We start from the raw sequence: 27495 nt of genomic DNA on the forward strand, positions 1-27495 counted from the left end.
TATATATAGATTGGCTTTTGGGGGCTAATTTTTCATTCAGTGCACTCAGTCTTTTCCTACGAGGCTGTGACTCACCAAGGTGAGATAGATAGATATACGTATAAACATACACAGAGATTGTATCAATTATACTTCAGCTACTCATCTGTACAACTAGTTTGACTACTGAACCTGAATTCAATATGGATTAGGAAATTTTTAGTTGTGACTTCTGAATTGAAATGCTGGAGGACGTAAGCCACTTCCTTTCTCCATTGTATTTGCTGCCTTTATTGCGGAGAGCTATTCAGCAGATTAAAGCAGGCAGCCAAGCAGGTTGGTATATAGGATAATGGGAATGCATGGATCTTGTTCTTAACCTTTTTGCTGGCTAGTGAAATAGCACTGGAAATGAATGCATAAAGGATCAGTAGCAGAGCAGGAAATAAGCTTTGCAAAAAGCATAAGCAAAGAGACATGGTTTTCCTGAGTTGTTTGGGGTTTATGCAGGGCTCAATACCCTGTGTAACCAGCACATTCTGTGTGGATATTTGAGCTTATTCAGGTTTAATTTCTAGAACAGGAAAGAATATGTCCTATGCATAAAGGTCATCTTTTTTTTCCCATTGGCCATCAGTAGTACTTCAGCCATTCCAGTGTGGCGCTCCTCACTTACTTCTTACAGAAGTACAAACTGCAGATGGAGAACATCTTGGCACAAAGCCCAAACAACTGTGCTGGGTGACATTTTTATTGTGAACATCTGCTATGTGCAGTCTGGATTTCCTTCTCAGTTTTACCTTGCACTTCCACAACACTGTAAGCATACAGGGCTGATGCAAACTTAGATAGGGTTGTATGAAATCATTTCTTGTCTTCGGGAATAATGGGACTTGCCCGTAGATGGTTTATCAGGGCTTAACTATTTGCATTGCATGTTGCGGGCTCACTCAAAGAAGGGGTAAATGAAGTTTAACAAAATGAAGTGTCTTCAGGACAGGGCCTGCAATGTCTTTCACCTGGCAATGTTCTCTCTCAGGTGTTCTCCCATTTATGATTGTATAGGCAAGATGAGCTGGAATGGCAGCACCGCACTAAGCGTTATACACTGTGTACCTAGCAAGATGAGAGGAATTACTACAACATATAATTTTAACAGTAAATTAGAATTTAGGGACATTTTCCAGGACCTTGTGGATTGGACAGCTAGGGTATGATTCACAAAGGTTATCTATGGTAATAGGTATTGCATAAGATAGAGAGGCAGAAGCTTTTCTGAATTCCTGTTGGTTCTGCTCACTTGCTGTATGCATTTGGATAAAGGACGAAATTGCTGGGTCCCTCGTTTTGTCCACCTGTATAATGTAGGTGGGTGCACTTCCCTTAGTCATGATTTCAGCTTCATGAGCTGAAAAATTATTATTCTTATGGGGTGATATCATGCTTCCTAAGTGGTTTGGGTTTTTTTCATACTTAGGTAAAATTATTCACTCGGTGAATAATAGATTTAAAAATCAATTCAAGAGGATAGTAAGCTCTCATAATCTATTTCAATCAATTCTCATCTGTTTTCAAATTAGCTATATTTTTTTCAAACACTAACAATTGTCAGTCCAACAGTAAATAAGAAATGACCTGTGAAGTCAGTAAATTGTAGTATATAATTGTTGTGCCCTGAATTAACAAAATGACTGTAGCGTGCTAAAATGAGATTTAATGTTTTCAATTGGTCTTTGAACCTCGTTCAATTATTGGAATTTCGTTTAGTATTTTTGTTCCATTTTTCTTTTTGTTTTTAGCATTTGTCAGAGATTAGTAAATTTATGTTCCAGTTTTATTAGTTGATTTGTCATTTAGTGAGATTTAAGTACTTTTGAAGACATCCTTCAGAGTATTTAAGAAGAAATTACTGTGTAGTTTGCTATTATTTCTACCTCAGTTTGAGTGCTCACTGAGCTTCTTGATGAAAATTTGAGAGCACAGTGTTATTCTCTATAAATATCATACATTATTATATTTCCACTAATATTCATAACTGCGCAATGTCTTTTTCATTAAACAATCAACCAGATACAATTAAGGCATTTTTATCCTAATTCTCCCAGGTCATCTGAGTAACAGCTGAGAACAGATTGCAGTCGGTGTCCAGTCTCTCTTGTTTTAACTGATTAACTTTGATTGTTACCATCTTCACTACAAACTTTTGCTTTATAATAAATACCAGTTGGATTGATTGATTGATTAGAATATAATGTGCTTATGTCTTTAGCAAGAAGACAGTTGCATGTCCATAAAGCATGAATTACCTTTAAATCTAAGTTTTATGCAAGAATCATCAAGAATTTGTTGTTTGTTCTTGCATTTAAAGCTTTGAAGGAAGAAAGCTTTTTCTGTTGATCCTTTGAAATGCACTTAATAAATATACTGCATATGGTACATTAAACTATCCAGAGACGCTCAGGTATCAGGTAGATAAAGGGCGGTGTATTGTTGTTAATGTGTGGCACTTCTTTTAGAGATTAAAACCGAACGCTAAGTTAAAGCACCATAATTATACTGTGATTCATTTTGGAGGAATTGTGGCTATTTTGTTTGGTTGAGGGATTTTTGGTCCTGCATTTTTTGTTGAGGCATTTTTGAAACACAAGCTCTTTTAGCCAAGCGTTGTTGCTTTTTTTAATATGCTACAAAATATTGTCAGAGGAATATTTTACATAAAGATTAGCTGTCTTTTGTTTTGCATAGTTGACCTGGCAGTTTTGCTGTTCTTTGTGAGAGACAAATGATTTCAAAATACTGAAACAAATTATCATGAAATTTTTCTCAATTGGAAGTAGTAGGCGGTTTTTCATCTGAATGGATTGCTTGTTCCTGTGTAATTTCTGACAAACCAGATTTAACCAAGTAGTGTCAATGTTTAATTTTTTAGACAAATCATTATTTTACACTGTTTAGCTGAGCCTGTTCTCACACACAAATGTAAGAACATCATGGGTTTTTTAAAAAAAATTTCACTCACTGTAGAATCCTTATGTTTTCTTATATGGAAATTTTACAGTATCGTTAAATACCTATCTTTACTTGTATCTTTGGGTACTTTGAGTTGTATGGTGTAGATATTTTTCCAGATGATGGAAAGTCTACCATTGTTTTAGCAATAGGGAGTAGAACAGATGTCTCTTTTTATGTTTCTGATAAAACTATTAAGTGTGTGATTTAAATAAATAATCTTTGTATTTCTGCCATTTTAGCCCTTCATTCCTTTGAAGGAAATGGAGCAATTTGACTTTGATATACAAAAAATACTTGAACCACTGGAGGTTGAAATTCAGCAGGGGGTGAATCTGAAAGAGGAGGACTTCAATAAAGATATGGTATGTATGAAATGGAAGGCTGAGTGAAGTAGGCAGGGAGATAAAAAAACCTGAGTGAAAACTAGAAACTTTGATATTTGAGATAGGATCTTTAGGTATGAATTGGACAAAATTTTACTGTGCTAATATAGTATAAAATTAAAAGTCCCAAGTTAGCATTAACTAAAACTTTTAGCGATAAGTTAATTGTTAGTTTATAAGAAAAATATTTTTTGACCCTTGTGAAAACACTAAGCGAAACAGGAATATTATTTACAGGTTCTATGTGAGTACCAGCAATATTACAGAAGTGGGAATTAATATTAAAATCTCTGTAGCACTATAAAGACCAAGAAGACACAGAATGATATATCTAAATGGGCAATATAGTAAAAGACGACATTCAATAAAAACAAATGCTAGGCAATCACCGCTGAAAGAAATGCCACTTGCCAGTTAGTTCTTAACCGTTATGATTATACCATTTATTGTAAGTAGTTTTGTGGCTGTGGTAAGCTTTATTACTCACGTTTGCTCTTCACAAGTAGTAAAACCATATATGCCTATTAGGGGGGAAAAAAAAAAAGAGAGAGAATTACAATACTGCTGTGCTATATATTTCTTTACAAGCAACATAAAAACTCAGTGTTCTTTTCCTGTTAAGGAATTCTTCAAAGATGACTATTTTATACAAATGCTGAAAGGAATTTTTACAGGACTTTTTTCTTTTCTTTTCTTTTTTTTTTTTTTAATGCAAGAAAAGTAAAATTTAAGGCAGTATGTACTGCAGTGGTAAATTCTAAGTGAATCAAGTTTGACAGGGCAGTTTTCATTACTTGAGAATATTTTGTTCCCTTTCTTTACATAAAATGTTTAGTGTGGTTCAAGAGATACACTCCCAGAAGCTGTGGCATGGATTTAACTACTATGCGAAAAGTGTTTTGTGGTACCATTTTTCCCTGCCAGAATAGCTGTTTTGCATTGTGATGATATGTGAAATGGTCAGGAATTACATGGCCTCCTAGTATACTGTCAGTTTAAGTGACTACCGACAATGATTTTAGGTATATCTATTCTTTTTGTTTTCAAGTGAAATATATATATTTCACCTTTAATATTTTCATCCTGTTATCTTGGATGCTGCGTAAAATCTAATATCAAAGATCTGTAGGTTTTGAAGTGCTTTTTTACTTTTACCCATCAAGTGTCTACATGTGTTGTAGAAAGCAAGTAAAAGTTATTTGGTCTTCAGTATAGAACTGCAAGTAGCTGTTAGGTGATTACCTTGGCAGAGGAAGTGTAGTTTTACATGTCTGTATCTCGTAGCACTTAAGTAATAATTAGATTAAAATGCCCATTATACTTGTTGTTGTTGTTGTTTTTTAAATCAGAGTGAAGATGATGAGAGCACAGTGGAAGAATTGCTGCAAAGGGGCGACACGCTTCAAAAGAGAATCACAGATGAAAGAAAACGGGAGGAAATAAAGATAAAACAACAGCTGTTGCAGACTAAACATAATGCTCTCAAGGTATAGGAGCTACAATTATAAGCACATGCTACTAAAACCATTTTTTTCTTCATTTCAGGGCATTGTTCTCTTAAATGAATCTTCATTACTATTTAGGGATGAGTAATTTAAAACTATTTGGCTATAAACGTGTATTTTCTTTTTTACTTCTCTTAATGTCTTGGATAAGACATTTCAAATCTCCAGCTTAAAAAGTACTGTTTTGTCCTCAGTGTTACAATCATGCGATTGCCAGTTGGACAACAATAATTTCTTTGATAATAATTCCTTTTTTAACACATTATGAACATTTTATGTTTCTCCAACAGCGGTTGAGACCTTAGAATCAGTTCTCACAAACCTACATTTTCAACTGTATAACGTACTCTGGCAATGAATAAGGTGTTTTATTCTATAGTAAAAGATTTACATGCTGTGTTCTTTAGTGGGAACAGTGGCTCCAGCATCTTTATAATAGGGTAGGTGGTAATACCAATAGACCTAGCAGCTAAGAGGTTAAAAACCAAAATCACATATCAAAATTCTGTGTTACCACCCTCCTGGAGGTATTACGGTATGATACCGTTCCTACAAACATCCACAGTGAGACCTATTAGGACAAGCTAATAGTTGTAATTGGGAGTGTCGCCTTTCCAGGAAAAAATAAAAGAGGAAAAAATTTTCATCTTATTGGCAAGCAGAATCTTTCTTTCTTTTGAAAATTTTTATTAAGTTGTTCTTGGCTTGGGATACATGGCATGGTTACATTTTATTATTACTTATTTTTAAGCTGCATCTTTCCTTTCCTGTGGATTTCATTCTAACTTCTACAGTTTCGCAGATCTGTTTGAATTCAGTAAAAGACTAGCTGGAATATACTATTATTTTGTCCACATTTAAAAGAAACTTGAAATCTATTAGGTTTGTCTTTGACTGTTCCAAGTTAAATGGAAGTAATTCGTAATTTTTATGGAGTAGAAATAAGAACGGTATTTCTAGAACTATGGTATTGACCAGATCCTTACTGGCTGTTTTTATGGAATAGAGTGATTGATTTTCCTTTGTGTGACTCAGTTAAGGCATTCAGCCTTGTCAAATAAAATTCAAGAATGGTTGAGGCAAATTCATCTCAGTATTTTTGTATGAAATGTACCACTAATTTTTTAATTTACTTCTTAATAAGAAGTTATAGTAATGAAAATATTTTATGAATTTTGAATGAGCGAAGTTAAGTAGTTAAGGAAAATGCAAATGGAGTATATTTAATAATATTTCCATGAAAAAGAAACATTTTTTTACCTTGCTGCTAAAGAGAAGTTTTAACACTTTTATGAAGTTGAGTCATAAACACAAGACATTTGTTATGTAAATGGTATTTAATTTAGAAAAAGGAAACCTGTCTTTGCATACATTTCTGCATTGAAATGATTTTCTCTTGAATAGCTACAGAGTTTGTATGCAGGCTAGAATTTCACAGGAGACCACAAAACACAGGAGGCCCACTTATGGCTAGATTCTAAGTGGGCTGTGTTTCCATCTGTCCAGTAAGTATTCTGAGCAGAAGCATTTTATATAAAATATTGGCGTTTATGTAAGAGTCTTAACTTCTCTGAATATCGGTGACTGTCTCGGTGGTTTATTCAACATGCGAGCAACCCTGAATTAGGCAACCTCCTTTAAAAGAAAAAATAATCTGTTAAACTGATGAAAATATGTTGTGTTCAGTTACTTATATGTTGTTAAACTGAAGAAAATATGCTGTGTTGAGATATTTATATACTTGATTTAAATATCAACATTTAATTAAAAAAATAGTGGCCTTGTGCACTCTTTTCCCCCTTCAGTGTGCACACGTGCCAATTCGTATTTTATAAGCCTTTAATTCATATTCTAATAATGTCTGCACTGTGAACAGGACTTGAGATCTCAAAGAAGAAAAAAGGCTTTAGAGATTTCTCATCAATGGTATCAGTACAAGAGGCAGGCTGATGACCTAATGACATGGCTGGATGACATTGAGAAAAAGTTAGCCAGTCTACCAGACCAGAAAGATGAGCAGAAGCTAAAGGTAATGTTGTTTTGGGATGGCAATGGTAGATCGTTTTGAGTGATAGTTTATCAACTTAACAGAGAGCAAATGCAACAAATATTCCAATAGATAGAGAAAGTTATCAGTTCAGTTCTTTATTTCTATTTATAGTAAACCAAAATCTAATCATCTGTGTTCAAACTGACATTTCTTTGTTGTACTATATCTTGTATTTGTTTGTAATACAGAATGTTAATAACACACTAAACACACTAAGTAATTTTTTATTGTTGATAATACGGAGAGTGTGCAATGTATTAAGAAGCATCAAATGTTTTCTAGTAAAAATTGTAATTGATTTTATGTATCTTTGTTCCAGATGAACAAATGACTTACCGATATATGGATGACCTCTATCTCATGTTAGCACATTCATTTTCATCAGAACATATTCATGTGTCACTGTCAAACTCTATAGATTTATTTACATACTGTCAAAGGTTTTCCTAGTTTGTTTTGCATCGCCTTTCTTTGCTTCATTCTCTGTTGAGTTTCCCACAGAGTAAAATAGGAGTTAAGTAATATATTAGAGAGTCAAATAATATATTTGTAAGCTGTCTGAACACTATTTTTCCTGAATATGCGGACCCTTATTGAGAAAAGAATTTCTCCAATTGCCCATCCCAGAGTACTAGCAAGGATCTGGAAATGGAAACTCTTGGCCTTTGCTAAGTGTGTGCTGGCTGTTAGTATCAGTACAGCCAATCTCCAAGAAGGTTCTTCAATTTCAGTTACTTTTGTTCTGTTTAAACGTAAAATAAGACGTGAAAACCTGTACATTTTAATTGTAACAATAAAATGGAAATGAAATTTCTGACAGAAGTATTTTGCTAATTTTAAGTTGGTTGATCTAGTTAGCTAACTGTCCTGGGCCCTGTATTGGTTTTGCTCACTAGGAGATTGATGGAGAATTGGAGAAGAAGAAGGAAGATCTGAATGCGGTGCACAGGCAGGCTGAACGCCTGTCTAAGGATGGGGCTGCAAAAGCAGTGGAGCCAACCCTGATACAGCTCAGCAAGCGCTGGCGAGATTTTGAGAGCAAATTTGCTCAGTTTCGAAGACTCAACTATGCACAAATTGTGAGTTGTTACTGGCAAACCCATATGTTTGCAACTGCTACTACTAACAGCATCCTACTAACAATGAGAGCTTCAGGGTCAGTGTCAACTCTTCAGATATTAATAAGAAAAAACCCTATTGTCTGCAAGTGGGGGAATCTATATGTTTTAATACAGTAGTTCTCTGCTTTGGTCTTCAAATTGCCCTTAAGTTAAATCAGCCAGTTTCAAAAAACTCAGCAATGAAAAATTCATGTTTATTTCTGTTGCCTCATTATTTTTCCATAACATTTTCCAGTTTAAAAACACGTTTGCCATGCCTCTATTTTGTTCAGTGAATGTGTACAACAGAAGAATTGTCTTTCTCAAACTACCCATCCCACGCCAATTTTAATTGTTTTTTTATTTGTCCATGACATCCTATGCCCACCTTAGGAAGAGATTTAAAAAATTCTTATGACACTGTATGTACATGCCCTCTTCTTCAAATGCTTGAATTCTCAAAGGAGTTTTTGCAAGAAAGTGTAAATTTGAATTTGACAGGATGAAAACATAATTTTATGAACCGACTTTGTGTCTTCTGAGTTGTTTAGTTGTATATAAAATATAATTTTTCTTACTGGTTTATACATGCTGCAATAACTGGATAAATAAAAGGGAAATAAGCTGTCACTACTCCAGGTTTATGATCAAAATACTTACTGGGTGTTACCCATTTACCAGAGATTGCTCTTGCACTTACATGGCATTTTTTCCTTGCCATTGCTACTACTCTGCTCGTTGTCTTCTAGGCTTTTGATTTTATATGAAGAAAGAAAGATTTGCTCTCAAGGAAGTTGTTGCACTGTGTGCTCTTCTGTAATCTTAAAAGTGCTAGTGGTAAAGGGGTGTGTAAACAAAATATAATTTGATTTATTTACTTTTAAATGCACCTAGATTGCAGAGGGGACATACTGAGAGGGTAATGAAAGTTTAAAAACATGAATTGATATTTCCAATTGATATATGGTCGACTATGTTTTAAAGGAGGAAAAAAAAAAGTTCCAAAAATCAGCAATAGTGTATAACCTTTTGGTCAATACAGTCCTCTGTTTAATGTATTGAGCGTATTGTGTATTTTTAATTTTTCTACTATTAAGTTACATAATGTATGTATAAAATAATAATTGGGATAGCTATTCAGTTAATGGAAACAATCAGAGAAACATTAACTTTGATTTGTATGTTATTAAACCTTGCTCCAGCTGATTACTCTTTTCAGATTATTCTGGTTTACATTAAACTTGATGGATGTAATCAGTTGCAAATCGTTTATATTGGCATGGAGCTAGAGCAGGCTTCACTTTGTCTTGTAAATGAGTCTTTTTTTTATAATTCATATATTTGTTCCTTTGATAAGCAAGTAAGAAGTAAGAATGTGCATGCAACTGATATAAAAATTCTGCTGTCGATGTGTTTTTTTTATTTCACCCACCACCTACCATGACAGAGGATGAGTAGATCCATTATAAAATTTTACTAGCAAATCAATAAAGCTATATATTAATATATTTTTCTTTAAAATATGTAAAGTAGATACATCGGCACATGTGCTTTTGAATTGGTCAAAGGGATAGTCATCAACTTTTTAAAGCCATGTAACCATTACATGCCTTTTTATTGTTAAAATATTTATATAATATATTTCTACCCTTGTAATGGTTAAATTTTTAAATATTCTCTAATATTTCATGCAGGAAGGCTACTTGTTGGTATTTATCTGAGGTATGAGATCATTATCCAATGAAATTTACATGTGTACAGGATAATTACTCTATCTTTCTCATTTCTTATGAAGAATATCTTGCTCTGTTGACAATGACCAACGTGATACTCATATGAACTATTTTAGAATTTTTACAGAAGCTACTGAAACTGGTGAGAGGCGGTATATTTCATGGCTCAAATCAGAGTGAGAAGTACAACTGCCTTGTTACTGTTTTGATTTTGCTGAATCAGTGAAAGAAAGTGAATTTCGCTTGAGTACTTTTTTTTTTTTAATACAGCCTAAGTACCTACCTCACAGGGATGTTGTGAGGATTAATTAATTGTTTATGCAAGACTTGAAAATACAAAAGAAAAATGAAAATTCAAGCTATTCACTTGAAAACATGCATATACCAGCAAAAATAACGTTCACAGAGATTTTCTGTGTTCACCATCAACTGAATAAAAACATACAATAAAAATACATAAATGAATTTATTTTTGAAGCAAAAGAAATAGAAAACTACTGCATTTTTTTATTTATAATTGATGATGTATTCAATAACAGACTTATTTGACAATTGAAAGTTGTTATTATAAAACAATGAGGATTTAGTTGTACTGTATATCTTGCCATTCTTTATGATTCGTTGAATAAACATAGCAAGACCGCATTGAAGAAGACCTTTAATTATGTGACTTAATGACAGATTTGCATTTCTTACCTTTGTTGGAGCTAATGTATTTTTGATATCAAAGTGTGAATTTAGAATGATCACGCTCCCTTGGATTTTACTTTTCCCCAATGTTTGTTGGAAAGACCCATCAGAAGGATATAGGAACCATAACCACATAAGAATGGATTGTCTCTGCATGGTAGCCCCCTCAGAATTGGGGTTGTTCAGCCTGGAGAAGAGGAGGTTCCAGGGAGACCTTATTACGGCCTTTCAGTACTATAAGGGGGCTTATAAGAAAGATGGAGACAAACATTTTTTCAGGGCCTGTTGCGATAGGACAAGGGGTAATGGTTTTAAACTCAAAGAGGGTAGATTCAGACTACATATAAGGAAGAAATTTTTTGCAGTGAGGGTGGTGAAACACTAGAACAAGTTGCCCAGAGGGATGGTGGTGCCCCATCCCTGGAGACATTCAAGGTCAGATTGGATGGGGCTCTGAGCAGCCTGATCTAGTTGAAGATGTCCCTGCTCATTGCAGGGGAGGTTGGACTAGATGACTTTTAAAGGTCAAACTATTCTATGATTCTGTGGTAGATTCTCATAAAATTCTGATTGTTTCACAAAAACGTAGCAGTAAATATCCAGCAACTAATTGACAAATATATACGGGTGTGTATATATACATAAAAAGGATTTTTCTGTCACCAATTTTGATAATAAGCTATGATGTAGTTATATTACCTCAAACACTGTATGTTCTGTATAGTGCCAATTTTGAGACATTATTCCATTTGATATAGTGGTCACCTCTTTATGTGAAAATCGTCAGAGAGTAATGTGTGACATTCTATAGGGGAAAAGGTGGGCTTTTTGCAATATCAGATTAAACATGGTACACAAATACATAAGTACAATTGCACAAAACCTAAAATGATACTGAGTGGGAAAAAGGTTTTTGAGTTCACGTATCTTACAAATTTCTTCTCCCACCTGGTGTCTTTATTCATATGTGGCAAAATAAAAAGTGGGCAGAAAATTCAGGTTTCCAGTTGGGCAGATTTCTGATTCCTGTGTTAAGAAAAGTTTAGCATTCTACTTCATTTCTGCTAAAAATTGCCATTTGAAATACGTCAGTAGTAACTTCAGTTGTGAAATCTGAATAACTAATTAAAGAGTGGAATATTTTACCATCATGTTTTAAAATGATGATTAACCACTAAATCCCACTGAAATTCATGGAAGCTTAAGATACTCTTCAAAAGCAATCCATTAGTGTTTAATCCTAGAGCAGTATGCAATTTTTGCATGTTAAAATTACATGTTTGGTTTTTTTAAAAAATGAGTAAAAATTATAACATTTGAGAGGTCAAGGGTCATTTGTTTCTCGATTATCTCTGCAGAATCTAAAATGCTTAAGCCTCGTCAGTTGCACATTATTTTCTGAAAATCCCCTTTGCCACAGTCTGAAGCTAAATCTTCCAGTTACTATTTATCAGCAACAGTCCATGACAATGTTCCAGGACGATCAAAATTGTTATATGTTGCAGAGAAAAAGCTAGATTCAGATAGTTTAATTCAAATCAGGATCAAAATCAGTTATGGATATATTGATTACATTTAATTAAATTAGCTTTAGTTAATGTTTGTTTTGTAGAAGGTTTTTTGTCCGTGCTTTCATTTCAGCAGTCTATGAGCATGTTTATGGCTCAATTTAGATTTTATTGAGCTGACTGAAATTACGTAGTACTGAAGGCCTTTTTCATGAGAAAACATATTCTGGATGAACACAGGTGTAGAGCCTACACTATAAATTCTTATTTCATATGTCCTATTACTATATTTTATCAAGCTATCCAACATTCTTTCTGCCGTCACATGTGGTGCTTTTTTTCTTTCCCTCTCTCGGATGAACTATGCATGTTGTAAATAGTAAGCCAGTATTTTTAGGACAAGAGGAATATTGTTCTTGCAACCTATTAACACCTGCCAAATTATGTACCCATTCATGTATATACAAGCAACAAAATAGGCTTACCTAAGTCATTTCAGTAATTTCATTAGTAACACACACAAACACTCTCTCGAAATTTATGGTTATTTAACTACTGCAATATTTGGGCCTGGATTTTGGCCATACTGGGAAAAATAATAAAATCGATCAAATGATAAACATCAGGAGAGACTGTCTTTTTCGTACCAGCTAGACTGTGGATTGAGTAAAAATGAATAAGGAAAATAGCTATACAAAACATGTATTTATTTCTATAAGGTAAGTGATTTAGTCTGAGCAGATCAATAGGTATCTGCAACATGAATAAAATACCAGTACTCTTAGTACGTACTATGACCTAAATATCATAAGCTTCATTTTTCCAAATAAAATACATTATTCTGTTTAGGATTCTGTAAAGCATTCAGAAATTCAAAATACCTGTCTCCTAACTGGATGATTACTTCAGGTGAGAGAGTCTGTGATCAACTTCTGGAACCAGATTAAGGACTGATCAAATTTACGTATGAAATTCAAGAGTTTGCTTAAGTTCATTCTTTTGGGCATCTTGCAGTTTTCAGTTAATATTTCCCTGTGGAGCTCTATTTAGTTCATTTAATGGAATGTAAACTTTTTTTTTAAACTGTTAAAACATGTTTACATATGAAGATCTTTTCTACTATATAAATCAAACATCAACTGAAATAAATCTGTCACAGTTAGTGAAACACAGGACTTGGTGTCCTAATTAACCGTCTGCATCTAAGCAACATGAATACAGCAGTGGTAATGTGCTGCCGTTGGTTTTGTTCATTGTTTTCCACAGTTTCACAACCAGCAGCGTGGGAATTAAGTGGTTTTCTTTTCTCATCCTTGCTTAAATATTTCTTGGGGTAAATAAGGAAGTAATGGTTGCCAAGAAGAAGGGGCAAGTTAATTCTTAATAATTCCTACAATGAGTGGGAGAGATGACAAATAAAAGAGAGAAAAAGCATTAGAAAAGCAAAATATGAAAATACCTATTGGACCAAAGAAAACTATACAGTGATGGATTAGAATCTGTTTCACCTATGCGCTTTGGGTCTCTTAAGGACAGGACAGAGGTGATCCTGTGACACCATTTAACTTTTCTGACATTTACAGTGGCAGCTTTTTAAACAAATAGCTTTACACAGCACAGCTGAAGACTGGGATTTTTTTTGACCGTGGTCTGCAAAGGGATGAGGATGAATGAGAATCTTTGGGAAGAGAATCACAGTTGAATGTTTACACCTATTTTCTAGCATCCATCAACCTGGAAACTGCTATTAGAAAAATCTATTCAAAATAATGTAATTGTATTTCAAATACTTTAGTTTCATGTCTAATTTAAGATATGGAAGCTATGGGAAGTACACTGGAGATGCATATTGTCTTTGATATAACTGAAGAAGAGCTAGTTTTATACGTGCAATTTAAAATGCACTTTACCTTCTCTGTGTCTAAAATGAATGCATACAGCATTGTGGTAATTTAAGTGAAGATCATCTGTAGCCTCCTTTTGTAAAAGTGGACCAGTTTACTACAGTATTTTGGGTTCTTCTAAAGCATATGAGTCTTCTCTCATATCTCCTTATTAATTCTGTACTGTATTCACTATCATCACTGCAAAGCTATAGCATTTTAATAGAGTGAAGTTAAAAAATCCTGTCTTACACATGACAGAACTTCACAGAAAAGGTTTTTCTCTGCCATTTTTCACCACCTGTTATAAACTTCAGTGAAGCAATCTAAATTACATTCTCTAGTTTCGAAGTGAAACTTGACATCTTCACCTCATAACATAGGAATGAAAACTGCTGCAACTTGGACTAAGGCTGATGTAGGATGCTGCCTTTATATGAAGTGGTTGTAAGAATGTAGTCTTAGCCACACCACAGGCTTTTCTTACCGTTCTTTGTGTGGTTGCGATGGAAGCAGGACCAACAGCCTTTGGTTAAAGAATCACGTGTGACATAGCATCCAGTTGTTCCTTTTTTCAATTTTCTTTGGACAAACCTGAGCATTTTACTAGTATAGTATTTTCTTCCTTATAATTACCTAGCTACTTGGGAAAAAAGACAGCTAATTACCATCTTATTTTATCTGATATAGCATATCATAATTTATTAACATAATAAATTAGATGGGGAGGAATTCAGTGTCAAAATTCTTGGCTATAATATTGAATTAAATAACACGGGAAAAGACCTGCTGCAGAGTAATCTGGCCCTAAATGACAGTATCTTTTGAAGAGATGATGTTTTATCTCCTGTCTGCGATTCAGGATGTCAGTGTCACTCGTGGTTTGGGTTTTTTTGGTTTGTTTTTTTTTTTTTTTGCATGGATGCCTCTGAGTATGCTTATAAAGCTGCAGAAGGAAGTAAGTTTGTATATGTACAGTGCAAATGCTGAATATCTAGGTATGTATATTTAATTAGTTTTCAAAACTGCTGTATTGGTAGCAGTTTCATTCACGTTATTTTAAAAAAAAATAATCTATGTCTTGGAGTATCAATCAGCCTAAGTGACAACCCCTATTATTATTCTGTTTGATTGCATCTCTATAAATGTAGATTAAGGTTATTTTAAGAGATAAAGAACAAAAATAATTAGGTAATACCTTTTATTATTTCTGGAAGGTGTCAGTGTTTAAGGTTTAGGACCTTGCTCTTTGAAGCTGTTAGCATTCAACACTAATGTGGTACTTTAAGGGTACGTTTAGATTATGTAGTTTGCATAAATATCTGGAAAGTTAGCATCACAAATCAACAGTCAATTTCAAAATGGGTTAGTCAATTTAGACATCAGTAGACTGTATTCTAACATAGCTATGCTATATTTAATATTAATTGGTTCCTTGGTGATCGGTCAGTAGAGTTACACACACTAGTATTCAAGACAGCCCAAAAGCTTCATGAATAAATGCTGTCTAAGATTAGGGCTTTTCTGTAGTCTTAATAAATCATCCATTAAATAAGTTGGCGTTGACCAAAGTTCGTTCCTAGGAAGGCTGCCTTCCAGCATATCGTGCAGAAGCTGTTTCTTCTCTATAGCTGTTACACTGTTCTATAGCTCTATACGCTCTGGCTCTATACACTACTTTTTCTCTATAGTTTACCACTGTCTGAGAAACACAATTTTAAAATTCCATTTTGAGTAAAAAATCATTTGAAATTCCTTCCATTCTTTTGAGTATTTCCTGTTGTGCAGGCAAATTTGAGTACATAATGCTGGTTTAACAGAATCAATAGAGACTGACATGGTTGGACATCGTGATTACAAGGATACAGGACTGTGCAAAAGAGTTTAATCTAGTGTCAACTAGATACTTCCTTAAGTATGACATTTCCTTTATAATGTCTATGTATTTTTTCAGCTGTGAAAAATATTACAAGATGAATACAAGAAATGGTTAACAACTCTATGGATTTATGTATTCTGTAATTAGTATATAAAAACTTTCAAATACATTTTCTCTACTGGAAGATAACACATATAAATCAATTACAAAAGTGTTTTCCAGTTAAACCCTTATAAAATTCTAAATAAAGATTTAAATATCTTTTGAAAACTAGCCTAGGATGTAGATTTTGCAATGTGTCCTGATTTTTTTTCATTCCAAAATGTAACATGAGTATTTGCTTATTTACTGATTTCTAACACTGAGAAGGCTATCTCTTTTGACTCACTGGTAGGTAAAGGCTTACCTTCCCTCCAAAAATGCCAGTGACTGTACGTGGCCTGAGCAGTGGTTGTTAAATGGTTAAGAGGTGTAGTCTTTAAATATTTTAATAATTCCTTTTATAATGTTACAAATATCTGTTTAAAGTCACATGACGGAGACATACAAATTTCCTTTTACTTGCCAGTTTTGAATTACTTCAATAATTAAGATTGAGATATGCCATCAGAAGTAATTAAAATACGTGCATAATTTATTTAAAACAAGAGACACTTTCTAAATCCCAGTAGTTCCAATTATGCCATAATGCTAACAGATTTTGGGTTTCTTCAGGACGTGCTAACATTGCAGCTGTGGCATGATACACGGTGCTCTATTTTTTTTTTTTTAATTTATTTTCTGAAAGAGAGGGCTTATATCACACACAGTACCACATATGAGAGTCTTATGTCCCAGTCTCACCATAGTTGAAACGAATTTTTTTTCTCTTTGCTTAACAAATACATACCAATGGAAGCTGTCAGGGTTAAAAGTTAACAGCAGAACGGCTCGCATTTCCAGTTATGGAGTTGTGTTAATCTCTTATTGGCATGAATGCTAGTAGCTCTTTAGTAAGGAGCAATGGGTAAGTTTTCAAATAAGATGCAGCTAAGTTCAATATGCAGCAGTGCCTCAGCCTGAGGAGTCCGTATCTGGAGGCAATTATCTAAGCCAGAATAAAAGAAAAGCACTGTTAAGCAACTGAAAAAGGGGTTGCCAAAGCTCTTCATTTTACCACTTGTGACTGAGTGTATTTGACGTCTTGGAAGGCTCTAAAGGCACAGGAGTGTGCAGAACACAGAGGACTGGCTGCAGCATCAAAATGCTTTGTCAGAGTTTTTAAACTGTATATTTACCTCCTGGGGAAAAAATAAATAAGTAAATAAAGAAAGAAAGAAAGAAACCAAAGTTACCACTATGCATACAACCGATACAATGATGAATTACGCTGGGTTTAATGTTTAAAACCAACTATTATACCTTTTGTCTGTGTCTTTTTTTTTTTTATCTAAATGTAAAAACAATGCACTAAAATAAATAAAAAAATAAAAGACCAACTGGGAGTGGAATAAATAGACATCCAAGTCTTTGAGCCCAGCAACCACAGCTATCTATCCAGCCCACCACACAGAGCTCATCAGAGTGTAGCACGACTATCTGAGGTTTTGGGAGATGTCTCATAATTGAAGCCTAAAAGTACAGGGAACAGACCTTTTCTTATGGAGTAAAGCTTTGCATTTCAATCAAGTTATGAAGGTCGAAAATAAGCCAGTGGAAGTAAGTTCACACTGGTTAATGCCTGTTGATTGATGGTTTTCAAAATCAAAGCCTGCAATTTTCTATTGCTATTCCTAACATGTAAAATTTACTGAAATGTTTTCTAATTAATGCTATTATTAAGAATAGTTTCATTTTAACTGGCTTTATTTCATTTTATATATAGATCAAATGGATGGATAGATTCATTTTGTCATAGAATAAAAACTGTTAATGCAGCACTTCTCAATCAGTAAGATGTGCCTTAGCAGTGAAGTGTTGTGAAGACATAAAGCGCTCTTTGTCCAAGAACAGTGCTGAAAATGATCATGTGTATTTTTAAAGTTTTAATTCTTATATGGGTCACTGAAGTCAGGTACAAGCATTAAAATACATGTTTTAAGTAGTGCAGCATGCAGGCTTTTGTGGACTGCTATCATACGTGAATAGAAAAGTCACATACATGAGAAAATATTTGCACTCTTACTTGAAAATAGGATTAAAAAAAAATATTATTTTAAATAGATTTTAATGCTGCCAAGAGCCTTTTAAGACCTTGCCTATATGGAATTACGTAAGCATTTTATAAATTTTTAATCCTGTAGTGAGGATTTAAGTCGCTCTGTACTGGAGAGATGCTGCTTTTTGTACTGATAGTTAACTTTTTTGTGATTGACTAAGGCCATCCAATCTCATAATGAAAATTCCATGTTATTGGTGTAAATTTGATCTACCTTCTACATATGTACATACTTACAGGTAAGACATGGTAGCAATACTGAAGACACAGAATTTATTTTTCTGAATGTCAGCTGATGTTGCCACTCACAGTTGGTATAGGAAGGGGTGAATAAAAACTTCTTTATGGAGTCATAGAATCATAGAGTGGTTTTATTGAGCTCTGACGACATTCAATCATACTTCTGTGTTTTTAATTTTTTATTCGGTATATTGATGCTTACCACGGGCTAGCAAATAATACATAGTTTCGAGTTTGCTCTAGAAAGCAATAAACTCTTCCAAAGTCTATTGGACATTTTGAGGCATGACTGCCTTTGTCCAGAAGGTGTCTGCTATCTGCTTCTTTTATTTGTATGTGTCCATGCCTTATGTTGATACCTCAGAGATGACTGACTTTTTACACTCTCATATATCTTACAGCTGCTTTTAAAAAATACTTTCTTAGGCAGGAGGAGGCACACGTATGTTTGTTTTTCCTGAACTTCTCATCAGGATGCTGCTAGGAGCAGTGTCATGGTGCAGTAGTGCTGATAGGTGTGTTTTGCCACCTTATTCCTCCCACGTATTCTGTTTGCGTGAAGTTACTAACTCACAAGCACAGCGCGCTAAGGTCACTAGGAGTTTGGAGGCCTATAGTCAGAAGGGACCAAAAATGGAAAAGTTGTCAAGGCCTAATACAAAAAGGTCGGAATCTCTCTGGGTGTAAACTGTTGAACAGCAAAAGTGATGTTGAGATCGTTCCCTCTGCGGAAAGAGGAAAGGAAATGGATATACCGAGATGGGTGAACTGTGCTTTAACACTGAGTTTTTCCAATGCTAAAATGAAATGAACAGCATTCTCCAGGGATGTTTAGCTCTGGTGCCACCAGGTAATACTGTTCTAGATGTAGGCAATAATTATTACAGATACTTCCTTGGGGAGGATATTTGATTTTGGGGGAAAAACCTGCATAATTCATGCAGTTCTTTTTTTGTTGGGGGTTTTCGTTAGCTTGGTTTTGTTCGTTAGTTTTTTTGCTTATTGCCCTTCTCTGTAAGGGCAGTTCCTGGATGTATTTCTTGTCTTTGTGTTTCACCTGGTAGGATGTGGTAGCTAACAATAAAATCAGTTCCTCACGTGTAGGTAGAGTTATGTTTATGGAAAGATCTTATCCCTTAGTTAAAAATGTGGAATGATGGGGAAGAAAATGCAATTTACTATTATAGTGATGATGATAATGCTTGGTGAAAAGCAATGCATGAAATGTTAAGCATTAGCCCAAAAAAAGTTGGTTGTTTCAGAGACTAGAAATAATTTGCACATCAGTATATCACTGACAATCAATTAAGAATACACAATAAATTAATATCACTAAAATTTTATTTTGCAGAAATAACAATATAGGAAATGGCCAGTCACACCAGCATTTCCCCATAATTCTTAACAATTTATTTGTATTATGTATTATTTTTAAATATTATTTGGTTTTGAGTATATTCAAGTAACAATCTAATGTAGTTTGCTACTTGTCAGATTCAACTTATTCAAAACCATTCTTAAATGATTATCTAAAACTTTAATTTCCATTTTCTTATTTATTTTTAATCCCTATAAAATGTTAACCTGCCTTGCTTCTGACGAACCATTTTGGCATTAGCAATGACATATATCATTACTGAATGAATATTATTTCTAATAATAGTGGTTCACAGCTGATACAATCGCCTTTTTTTTTTTTGAAGTTTCTACACATTACAATTTTAGTATATGATTCAGTTTCAGCTATGCATTTCTGGTAAAGAAGCTTGTCCAGAATATAGGGAAGGACTGCCAGCAAACATAGGGACAAGCCAAAATTTTTTCCCTTTCTTTGCTGGTTAAAATTGTTGGTTCTGCATATGCCTACCCTCTGTTCCTTAGTGCAAGACGCTAGCTTCTGCCTTGGGTTCTGTTATGCTACTGTCAATGAGGGACAGATAGAAGGAAAGACCTGTGACCTATCGAAAAACCCACTACAGTCAAAGAAATTTAATCCTTGCTTTCTAAAGTTGTATCAAATTCCTAACTCTTTTATTTAAATAGTATTTAGAAACTAATTAATTTGGATTGTTACTCTTTTTTTTTAGAATAAGGTATTAAATAATGTTGCCAAATATGAGGGCAGGTTCTGGTAGGCCTCTACTTTCGAATATCAATCCATTTATTTATTTATCAGGTTGTAGTACAGTTTACAGTTTAACTAACAGTATAAACATTGATGGTTTGCTTGAACTAGAAATCTCCTGAGTCATGTTTCCTTAAGAACTGTATGAGTAATCACCCGACTGTAAGAAATATGAATGTTTTCTGTAAAGGGCAGTATGAATATATGGTTGCGTACGTCTCATTAACATTGATAGGAGTTAAATATTACACGTATTTTGAGGGATTACTAAACCATATATGTCGTACAAGGTTCAGTCCTGTCTTCAGATTTTAATTAATTTTGCCTTGAAGAGTGCTTTCGTATGAGTTCTTTGTAGCAGTGATTGAAAGATGCCCAACTGTGGTGTTACTATAAATAATTGAGCATGATATCCATGAAGTTCTCAGCCATCAGATTTCTGCTTGGCTTTTTTGTGGTTTCAGGAATTATTTAGAGCAAGAAGGCACAGAATTTGTTTTACATACGCACTTATACATGTATGTGTGTGCATGTATGTGTACATGTCTACATAGTTACTAGCCTAAATTTGGGTTGAAAAATAATAGATTAAACTAATACAACTATGGAAACTATTTATATTTTGTGTGTCACTTTACATATCCATGTGACCACGTTTTGACTGAATAACTTTGCATACCTAGCATGCGCTTTTCTTTACTGTGAATATAAATATTCTGTCTTCTTGGTCAAAAAGAAAAAGACAATTATAGTTAAAATGTTCCACATGTGGGTCTAAAGTTCTTTGCTACATGTGGAAATGTCACAGTGTAGTATTGAGGAATGAAAATACATTGTTACACACCTCAGAGGTCTGTTGAGAATCTCTCATTTTCTAATCAACTGGGACAGCTTTTTCTTTAGTTTTAGTGGGGTAAACTGTTATTTTTGCAGAGTGTGTGATTCGTGAAACATACGGCGGGCAAACACAATGGTTTTTTAAGCAATTCATTTTAAATAATAAAAATGATAGCAGTGATACAATAATTAGAGAGGTTTCAGTGTTAGCAGATGTACTGAGAAAGTCATTTAGTGGGACAAGCGTAAGCAAAGCGGCTAAATTTGCGTAAGAAGTGCAACAGAATAATACAAGTCTACAGATAACTTTATGGGCTTTATATGTGATATGCGTACATCTTCTAGAGTGTGTATATGCGTATTTTAAGAAAATTGAAGAAGCAGACGACTCAGCCCGGTAACTGAGGAGAGAAACATCTTATGACGAAAGAATGGTCGGGGCAAATAGACGAATTAAAATGAGACACCTTGCTGAGGTAGTAGGTGCAAGATAGGGTTTATATTTCTTTTCTTTTACATACAGCATAGCTAACTAATGGTGTTTTTTTTATGCAGGACCATTGATCCATTGTCTTTCACGTATACGGCTCCAAAATCAGTGATTATCTGTCTTAGGACTGAAACATCTAAATAATATGATTTTTGAAAGAAGGTTTACCAGCAATTGCTTGTAAAAGTTCTTTGTGGGCCTCCATAAGAAAAGTTTATATTTTTGAGAAGACAGACATCAAGCACAATGGATCTTGGTCCCACACTAGGAATCCTATGTGATGTGACAAAACAAATAAATAACAACTTACGCTTACAAAAATCACAAATAATTTTTATCTCTTAAATTTTGCCTTTTCTAATGGAGATACAGGTGATCATGTATTTGAAGTTTAGTTAAAAGAAGTAATCACAGTTCTCCCTGCTCCAAAGCACACTGTTGGTGTTACTTTTTATCTATGATCCATAAACACATCTAATCAGAAATGTAGAGAAATTATCTAAGCAGTCATTGTTGTGTCACCTTATATGTCAGTATCTTTCTAAATGCCATAGATCAACTAGCTATTTTCTTGGAACCAGAACATTCTGGGATTTCTTTACATTTGGTGTATGCATCTGCTTTCAGAATAGAGTGTCTATTTCATATTTGTCCAGATTAAAAAAAAAAAAAAAAAAAAAATTTCCTGAAGAGGTATGTTGCTGAGATTTCTTTTAGAAATATGAATGCATTAAAGACCTTTCAAACCACAAAATCTTAAATTCTACTTTCTAGTTTAGAGAGAAGGGTTTTAGTACAGGGTTGAAAATGCTGAGTTGACCTAGTTGTTTTGTGTTGCACGCCATTTAAGTAATTGTGTCTATCACACAAGTCATTATTTTACTTGACACCTTGAAATGATTTAGTATTTTAGGCCTGGAACGCATGGAATTTCTATAATGAAGAACAGATTCTTGAAGAGGTGTGATGACTTAAAATGAAAGCGCTAGTACTAAAATCTCAGTAACACTGTAATCTTAGAGTACTCTTGCATTTCCTATCTTCATTTCTTCAGCAAGTAGAAGAAAAGTTTGTACACTTTTGCATGGATTAATTTTAGTACCTGCCATTTCAAACAGACTAGTGGAGTGTGAGTGATCTATGTCAGAAACCTCAAATATTTCCTGCATTTGTCCTTAGAAATTATTCTTAATTGTTTCTAGGTTGTGAACTGGAAATTGCATTAAGTTATAAGTTTGTGTAGTGTTGAGAAACTAAAGGAAGCATTCTGTTGTATATCTATACTAGCAAACAGTTCATGAAGATACAACTTTTGTGGTGACTGAAACTATGACTGTGGAAACCACTCATGTGCCTTCTACATACCTGGCAGAGATCCTTCACCTTCTGCAAGCCTTGTCTGAAGTAGAAGAGCGCCTTAATTCTCCTGTTCTGCAGGCTAAGGATTGTGAAGATCTCTTCAAACAAGAAGAGTGTCTCAAGGTAAGTTAGAAAAAATTTTCTTAGAATGATTGGTTTCTGTTGTTTTTGGGCTTCTGTATATTGGCAGCCTGCACTTACTCTCAGAGACATCTGTTTTATAAGCGCTCAGCCCTTCTCTGTGGTGTGTGCATATATGGATGTCTGTATATTGAAGGCACATTGGTGCAAATTACAAGAATGCCAGAGAGCTCATTCATTTTCACCTGTTTCACCTGTGTTTGGAAGACAAGAGCATCAAGGTGTCTGCAAAATACATCCTTGAATGGGAGAGAAAGAATGGAGAGGGGCACTTATATATTTAAAGTTGTGAATTTGTGGTTAAAGTTTTGTTTGTGTGTTTGTAATTTTAAGTAATTAGTAAATAACCCTATCCACATCCAGTCTTGGCAGCTTTATTTTGGTGTTTGATTTAAAGATTTTTTTTTATTAAAACAGCAACAAAACTAAGCAAAATTTAGCTGTTCCATTGCATGCTAGACCAAAAAAGCTTGAATTCTGATTTGGGCTGTACTCTGTGCAATTACAGTTTAATGAGCTAAACAGAAAATATTGTCCAGTAGGTAGATAATATAGTTAAGAAAAAGCTAATTCAGTATTGTTGATATGACTTTAAATGTTACTGTCTGGTTTCTTCATCGCTTGCAACAGTGAAATCCTTTGAAATTGGTGGAATTTTTCCAACACAGAATTGGCATAAAAAGAGAATAAGATTAAAGTTGTATGCCTAAGTAGATGAATTATCAGCTTTTGCAGAACAATATTTCTGTGAGGAAAGCCTTGTAAAAAATCATACTTAAGTGCTCTATATAATTACAGCAATTTCAAAATGTCATCCAGCATGAAGAGAAGACCACCCTTCTGTTTTAATGTGATTATTCTGGGGAAGGAAAGGTTTTAACAAAAGGAGACGTTAGCCTAAAGAGGCTGGAATTTGCCTACATTCAGCTATAAGAAAGAAGCTTAGAGGGAGAATCAAGGCAGGGACTCTGACTAGGTGCTCTGAATTGTCCTCTGTAGGAGCCCATTTATCTTTCTTCCACAACAGAGGACATGTGAAAAACCACATCCATATGCTGGTATTAGCTTCTATAAAATCACGTCTGGTTATGATTCTTATACATGCATAGATCGTATGCATTTTAGGCGTCCGTATATACACACGCACATCTGGATATTCTTATTAGCTCTTGAAAGTTAAGGTGTTTTCAGTTTCCAGCAAGGCAGTATAGTATGTGTAGTGAAGCATAACAGTGAAGTATTGGAGCCAAGGAAGCATATAACTGATAATACAACAGTGTGAAATAACAGTAGACTGTTTTTTTTACCACTTCTGATTAAGTACCAGTAGCTTAAAGTGGTTCTGAGTATTGAAGCACACAACATGCCAATGTTATTGTCATTTTAAACAATCCTTTTTGATAGAATGACTCGTCTGCTCAAAAAAAGTTGTAGACCATGTAAATCATGGCATAATGAGCTACCACTTGATCCTTGTCTGTGAACTTATGTTCACTACTAGATTGGATAGAAAAACAGTGACCTACATCACGCAGTTCACTGGCAGTTAACTTCCTTTTAATTCTCCTTAATGCTTTACCTTTGGGCTTATCTGATTTATATCCATAACTAATCTGCTGTTCACCCACATGTATGTGGTATTATCAGAGTTGACACCAACTTTAATAATATTGATACTGAGGTTAGAAGTAAGTATTGCCATAGGTTTAATTTAAGTGAACTATTAAATTGTTATGAGATGCATTTGTGGGCACAGTTCCATCTTCCTCCTAAATAAATATCTTAGAAGAGGCAAATGGATCTTGCACATTCGTGGGCTTTTGGAAGGGTATAGCTTTGATCTGAGCCTGCTTATTGAATATTTATTTCTAAGGAAAAGCATTCATCATTGTCATTATCCTGCAGTAAAAATAGAAAAGTAGTGCATAAATTGTTCAGCAGCTGCTGGTTGGGAAAGATTTGAAATTAAATTGTGCTTGATTTTTATCCCTGACATATTTGCATGAATCAAATTACAGAACTGTCATGAATAGCTCTGTGTTTTAAAACCATTTGTGATTTTTTTTTCACTCCCATTCAGAAAGAATCAATTTTAATTGATCCTTAAAAGGAAAAATAAGTTTATTTACAAGAATCTTCCAGTAGTAACTGCTTTGAACGTTTTTCTCCGAAGTAAATGTCTATAGTAAGACTTAAACCTGATTGCTCATTATCCAATAGGATAAATATCAAATACAAATTAAAAATTGCTTTTGTTAATTGTCATAGATAATTCTAGCACTGTCTTTTTATATCAAAGGGATGTAAAATAGCAAAATAGGAGTTTTTGCAGCAAAAATCTGTTAACTCCTAACATTTAGTAAATTATAGTGGCTTTATGGGCCCATTTAGTAAGTCTGCTGAAACCAGCTCATGTGAATGTTGTTCTCTTCATTTTAAGCTTTAGGGAGTGGAAAACTCACATAGGGAAACCAAGTCTTATCCCTTTATCTCATAAAGTCAACAATTGCAATGGTTCCATTATCTTATTACAAGCTCTTCTAAGTATTAGGACATACAGTACATCAGTTTTTCTTCATCACTGTACTTATTCACAGTAATTAACAATTTACATGTTACAGTACTGTCAAAGATGAAATTACAATTGATTGTATGGAAAATCACAGTTCATAGATCGAAGGATTAGTAAATTTGGCTTAATGATATACTCTCAAAATAGGACAATTTTTGTTATAAGCACAAACATTATGGTACTTCTCTCTGCTACTGGTGATGTTCATATTGACGGAGTTCATAATCTTTGAGTTCCTCGTATAGAATTGGTTGTAATTACAATGGATTTCATTACATGATCAAGCGTAGGCATAAAATGCTTTCAAAATTTAGTTAATTATCCTTACTTGCCATGGATGTTCCAAATGCTTCCTGAAAGTTAAATGAATGTACAAATTTGCATATATTCAACTTAATCTGGTTTTAGAAAATGAAGTTATATGGCTCATACTAAGCCAAAGTTTTCCTGTGTGGCAATTATCTCATGCAAGCTACTTGTCTTGTTCAAGCTTCAGATTATGTAGCGGAAGACGTATATTCCTGGAATAAATACATTTATTAACCAGAGAATTAAAACTAACACATGTTTCTGTTTGCTAACACACAGCAAAAATGAGTGTGCTAAAACGAAACAGTCTACCTGGAATTTGAGAAGTCTAATTTGCGTTTATAGCCATATGTGAGAAAGCGTTTAGTAGAATTTCATGGCAAGAATCATGTTAAGTCACGGCATAGATGTGCCTCTTCATTACTTAATTATATTAACTGTGAATTCAAACTTATTTTTTGAGGCTACTGGCTTTATATAATTAATGCTGCAAACCTGCAGTAGGGCCTATACATATTAGGCATTTCTTTTTATATTTTTTTTTATATTCTTAATTTTATCAGGAACATTGCATCGTTGAATATGATTATACATTTAGCTATAATATTTTTCAATGATGTAACATTTTGAATACGGAAAACCATCTGGCTCTTTGAGAAAGAGGTTTCTTACATATGTAACTTCTTGCATAATCGCTCTAAGAGTTTTCTTGTTCGTCTTCGTGTGTATTTCCAGTAGGATCTTTATTTAGTTCATTAAAAATTGGGTTGTTTACTGTTGTTGTTTTTAAATGTAGATATTTTCATGCTCTGATATTTTTTTCTCTTCTTTTTTCCCTTTGTTTGGTAATTCATCACCTACTGACAGAGCACAATTTTTGCACAGTTTTCTGTTGTGTCTTATTTCAGGATATGGGAAATTTACTGTACGCATCACACATCCGTGACTCTGGCAGCCAGAATGCACTTTCAAAATGGTTTATTAAACCAATAATACCCATACCAGATATTGTAACTCATAGTTCTATACAGATTTTAAGATTGTAAGTAGTTTGTGGAATTTTTTCAGCCATTCATGATTACTAACAATTGTGCTGTTGCTGGTTTTCATGTTAGTACAAAAAGCATGAAATATTTTAACAAATCTGCTATACATGTAATTATAAAGCACAATTCTACAAATGTTTGGATTGCCAAAAGTATATTTTTAATTTTGCACATTGGAATACATATTTGTATTGTATTAAGTGGTTCTTATCAAGAAACATCACCTAACATGATATTCAGAGTGGGTTTCTGCTGCAGCTCAGTAAAACACAATTAACCGTAACTTAGAACTGAGTGTAATTAAATGCACTCTCCAAATAGATCTGTCAATAACACAGTGCTTGGTGGCTGATTTGTACACAAACAGCCAAAGAACTGAATTTTTACAGTTCTTTATCTTTCTCTGGCAGATAAAGACAAATTCCAGGTAGTGAAAATGAACTGGTGTTAAAGTCTC

At 34.0% G+C, this 27495-nt stretch overlaps 1 protein-coding gene across 7 annotated transcripts in view; it reads left to right on the plus strand.

The window, feature by feature from the left end:
- DMD (dystrophin) overlaps positions 1 to 27495 on the plus strand; it is a 1292219-nt gene that overhangs the window by 615123 nt on the left and 649601 nt on the right. For all 7 annotated transcript variants that reach the window (XM_074604145.1, XM_074604126.1, XM_074604154.1 and 4 more), the window contains 5 exons: positions 3231 to 3353; positions 4724 to 4861; positions 6756 to 6908; positions 7826 to 8008; positions 22899 to 23093. In XM_074604145.1, the coding sequence (XP_074460246.1) occupies positions 3231 to 3353; positions 4724 to 4861; positions 6756 to 6908; positions 7826 to 8008; positions 22899 to 23093 (792 nt within the window). The remainder of the gene's footprint in view (positions 1 to 3230; positions 3354 to 4723; positions 4862 to 6755; positions 6909 to 7825; positions 8009 to 22898; positions 23094 to 27495) is intronic.

Source organism: Larus michahellis, chromosome 1, assembly GCF_964199755.1.
Source record: "Larus michahellis chromosome 1, bLarMic1.1, whole genome shotgun sequence".
Classification (NCBI taxonomy): Eukaryota; Metazoa; Chordata; class Aves; order Charadriiformes; family Laridae; genus Larus; species Larus michahellis.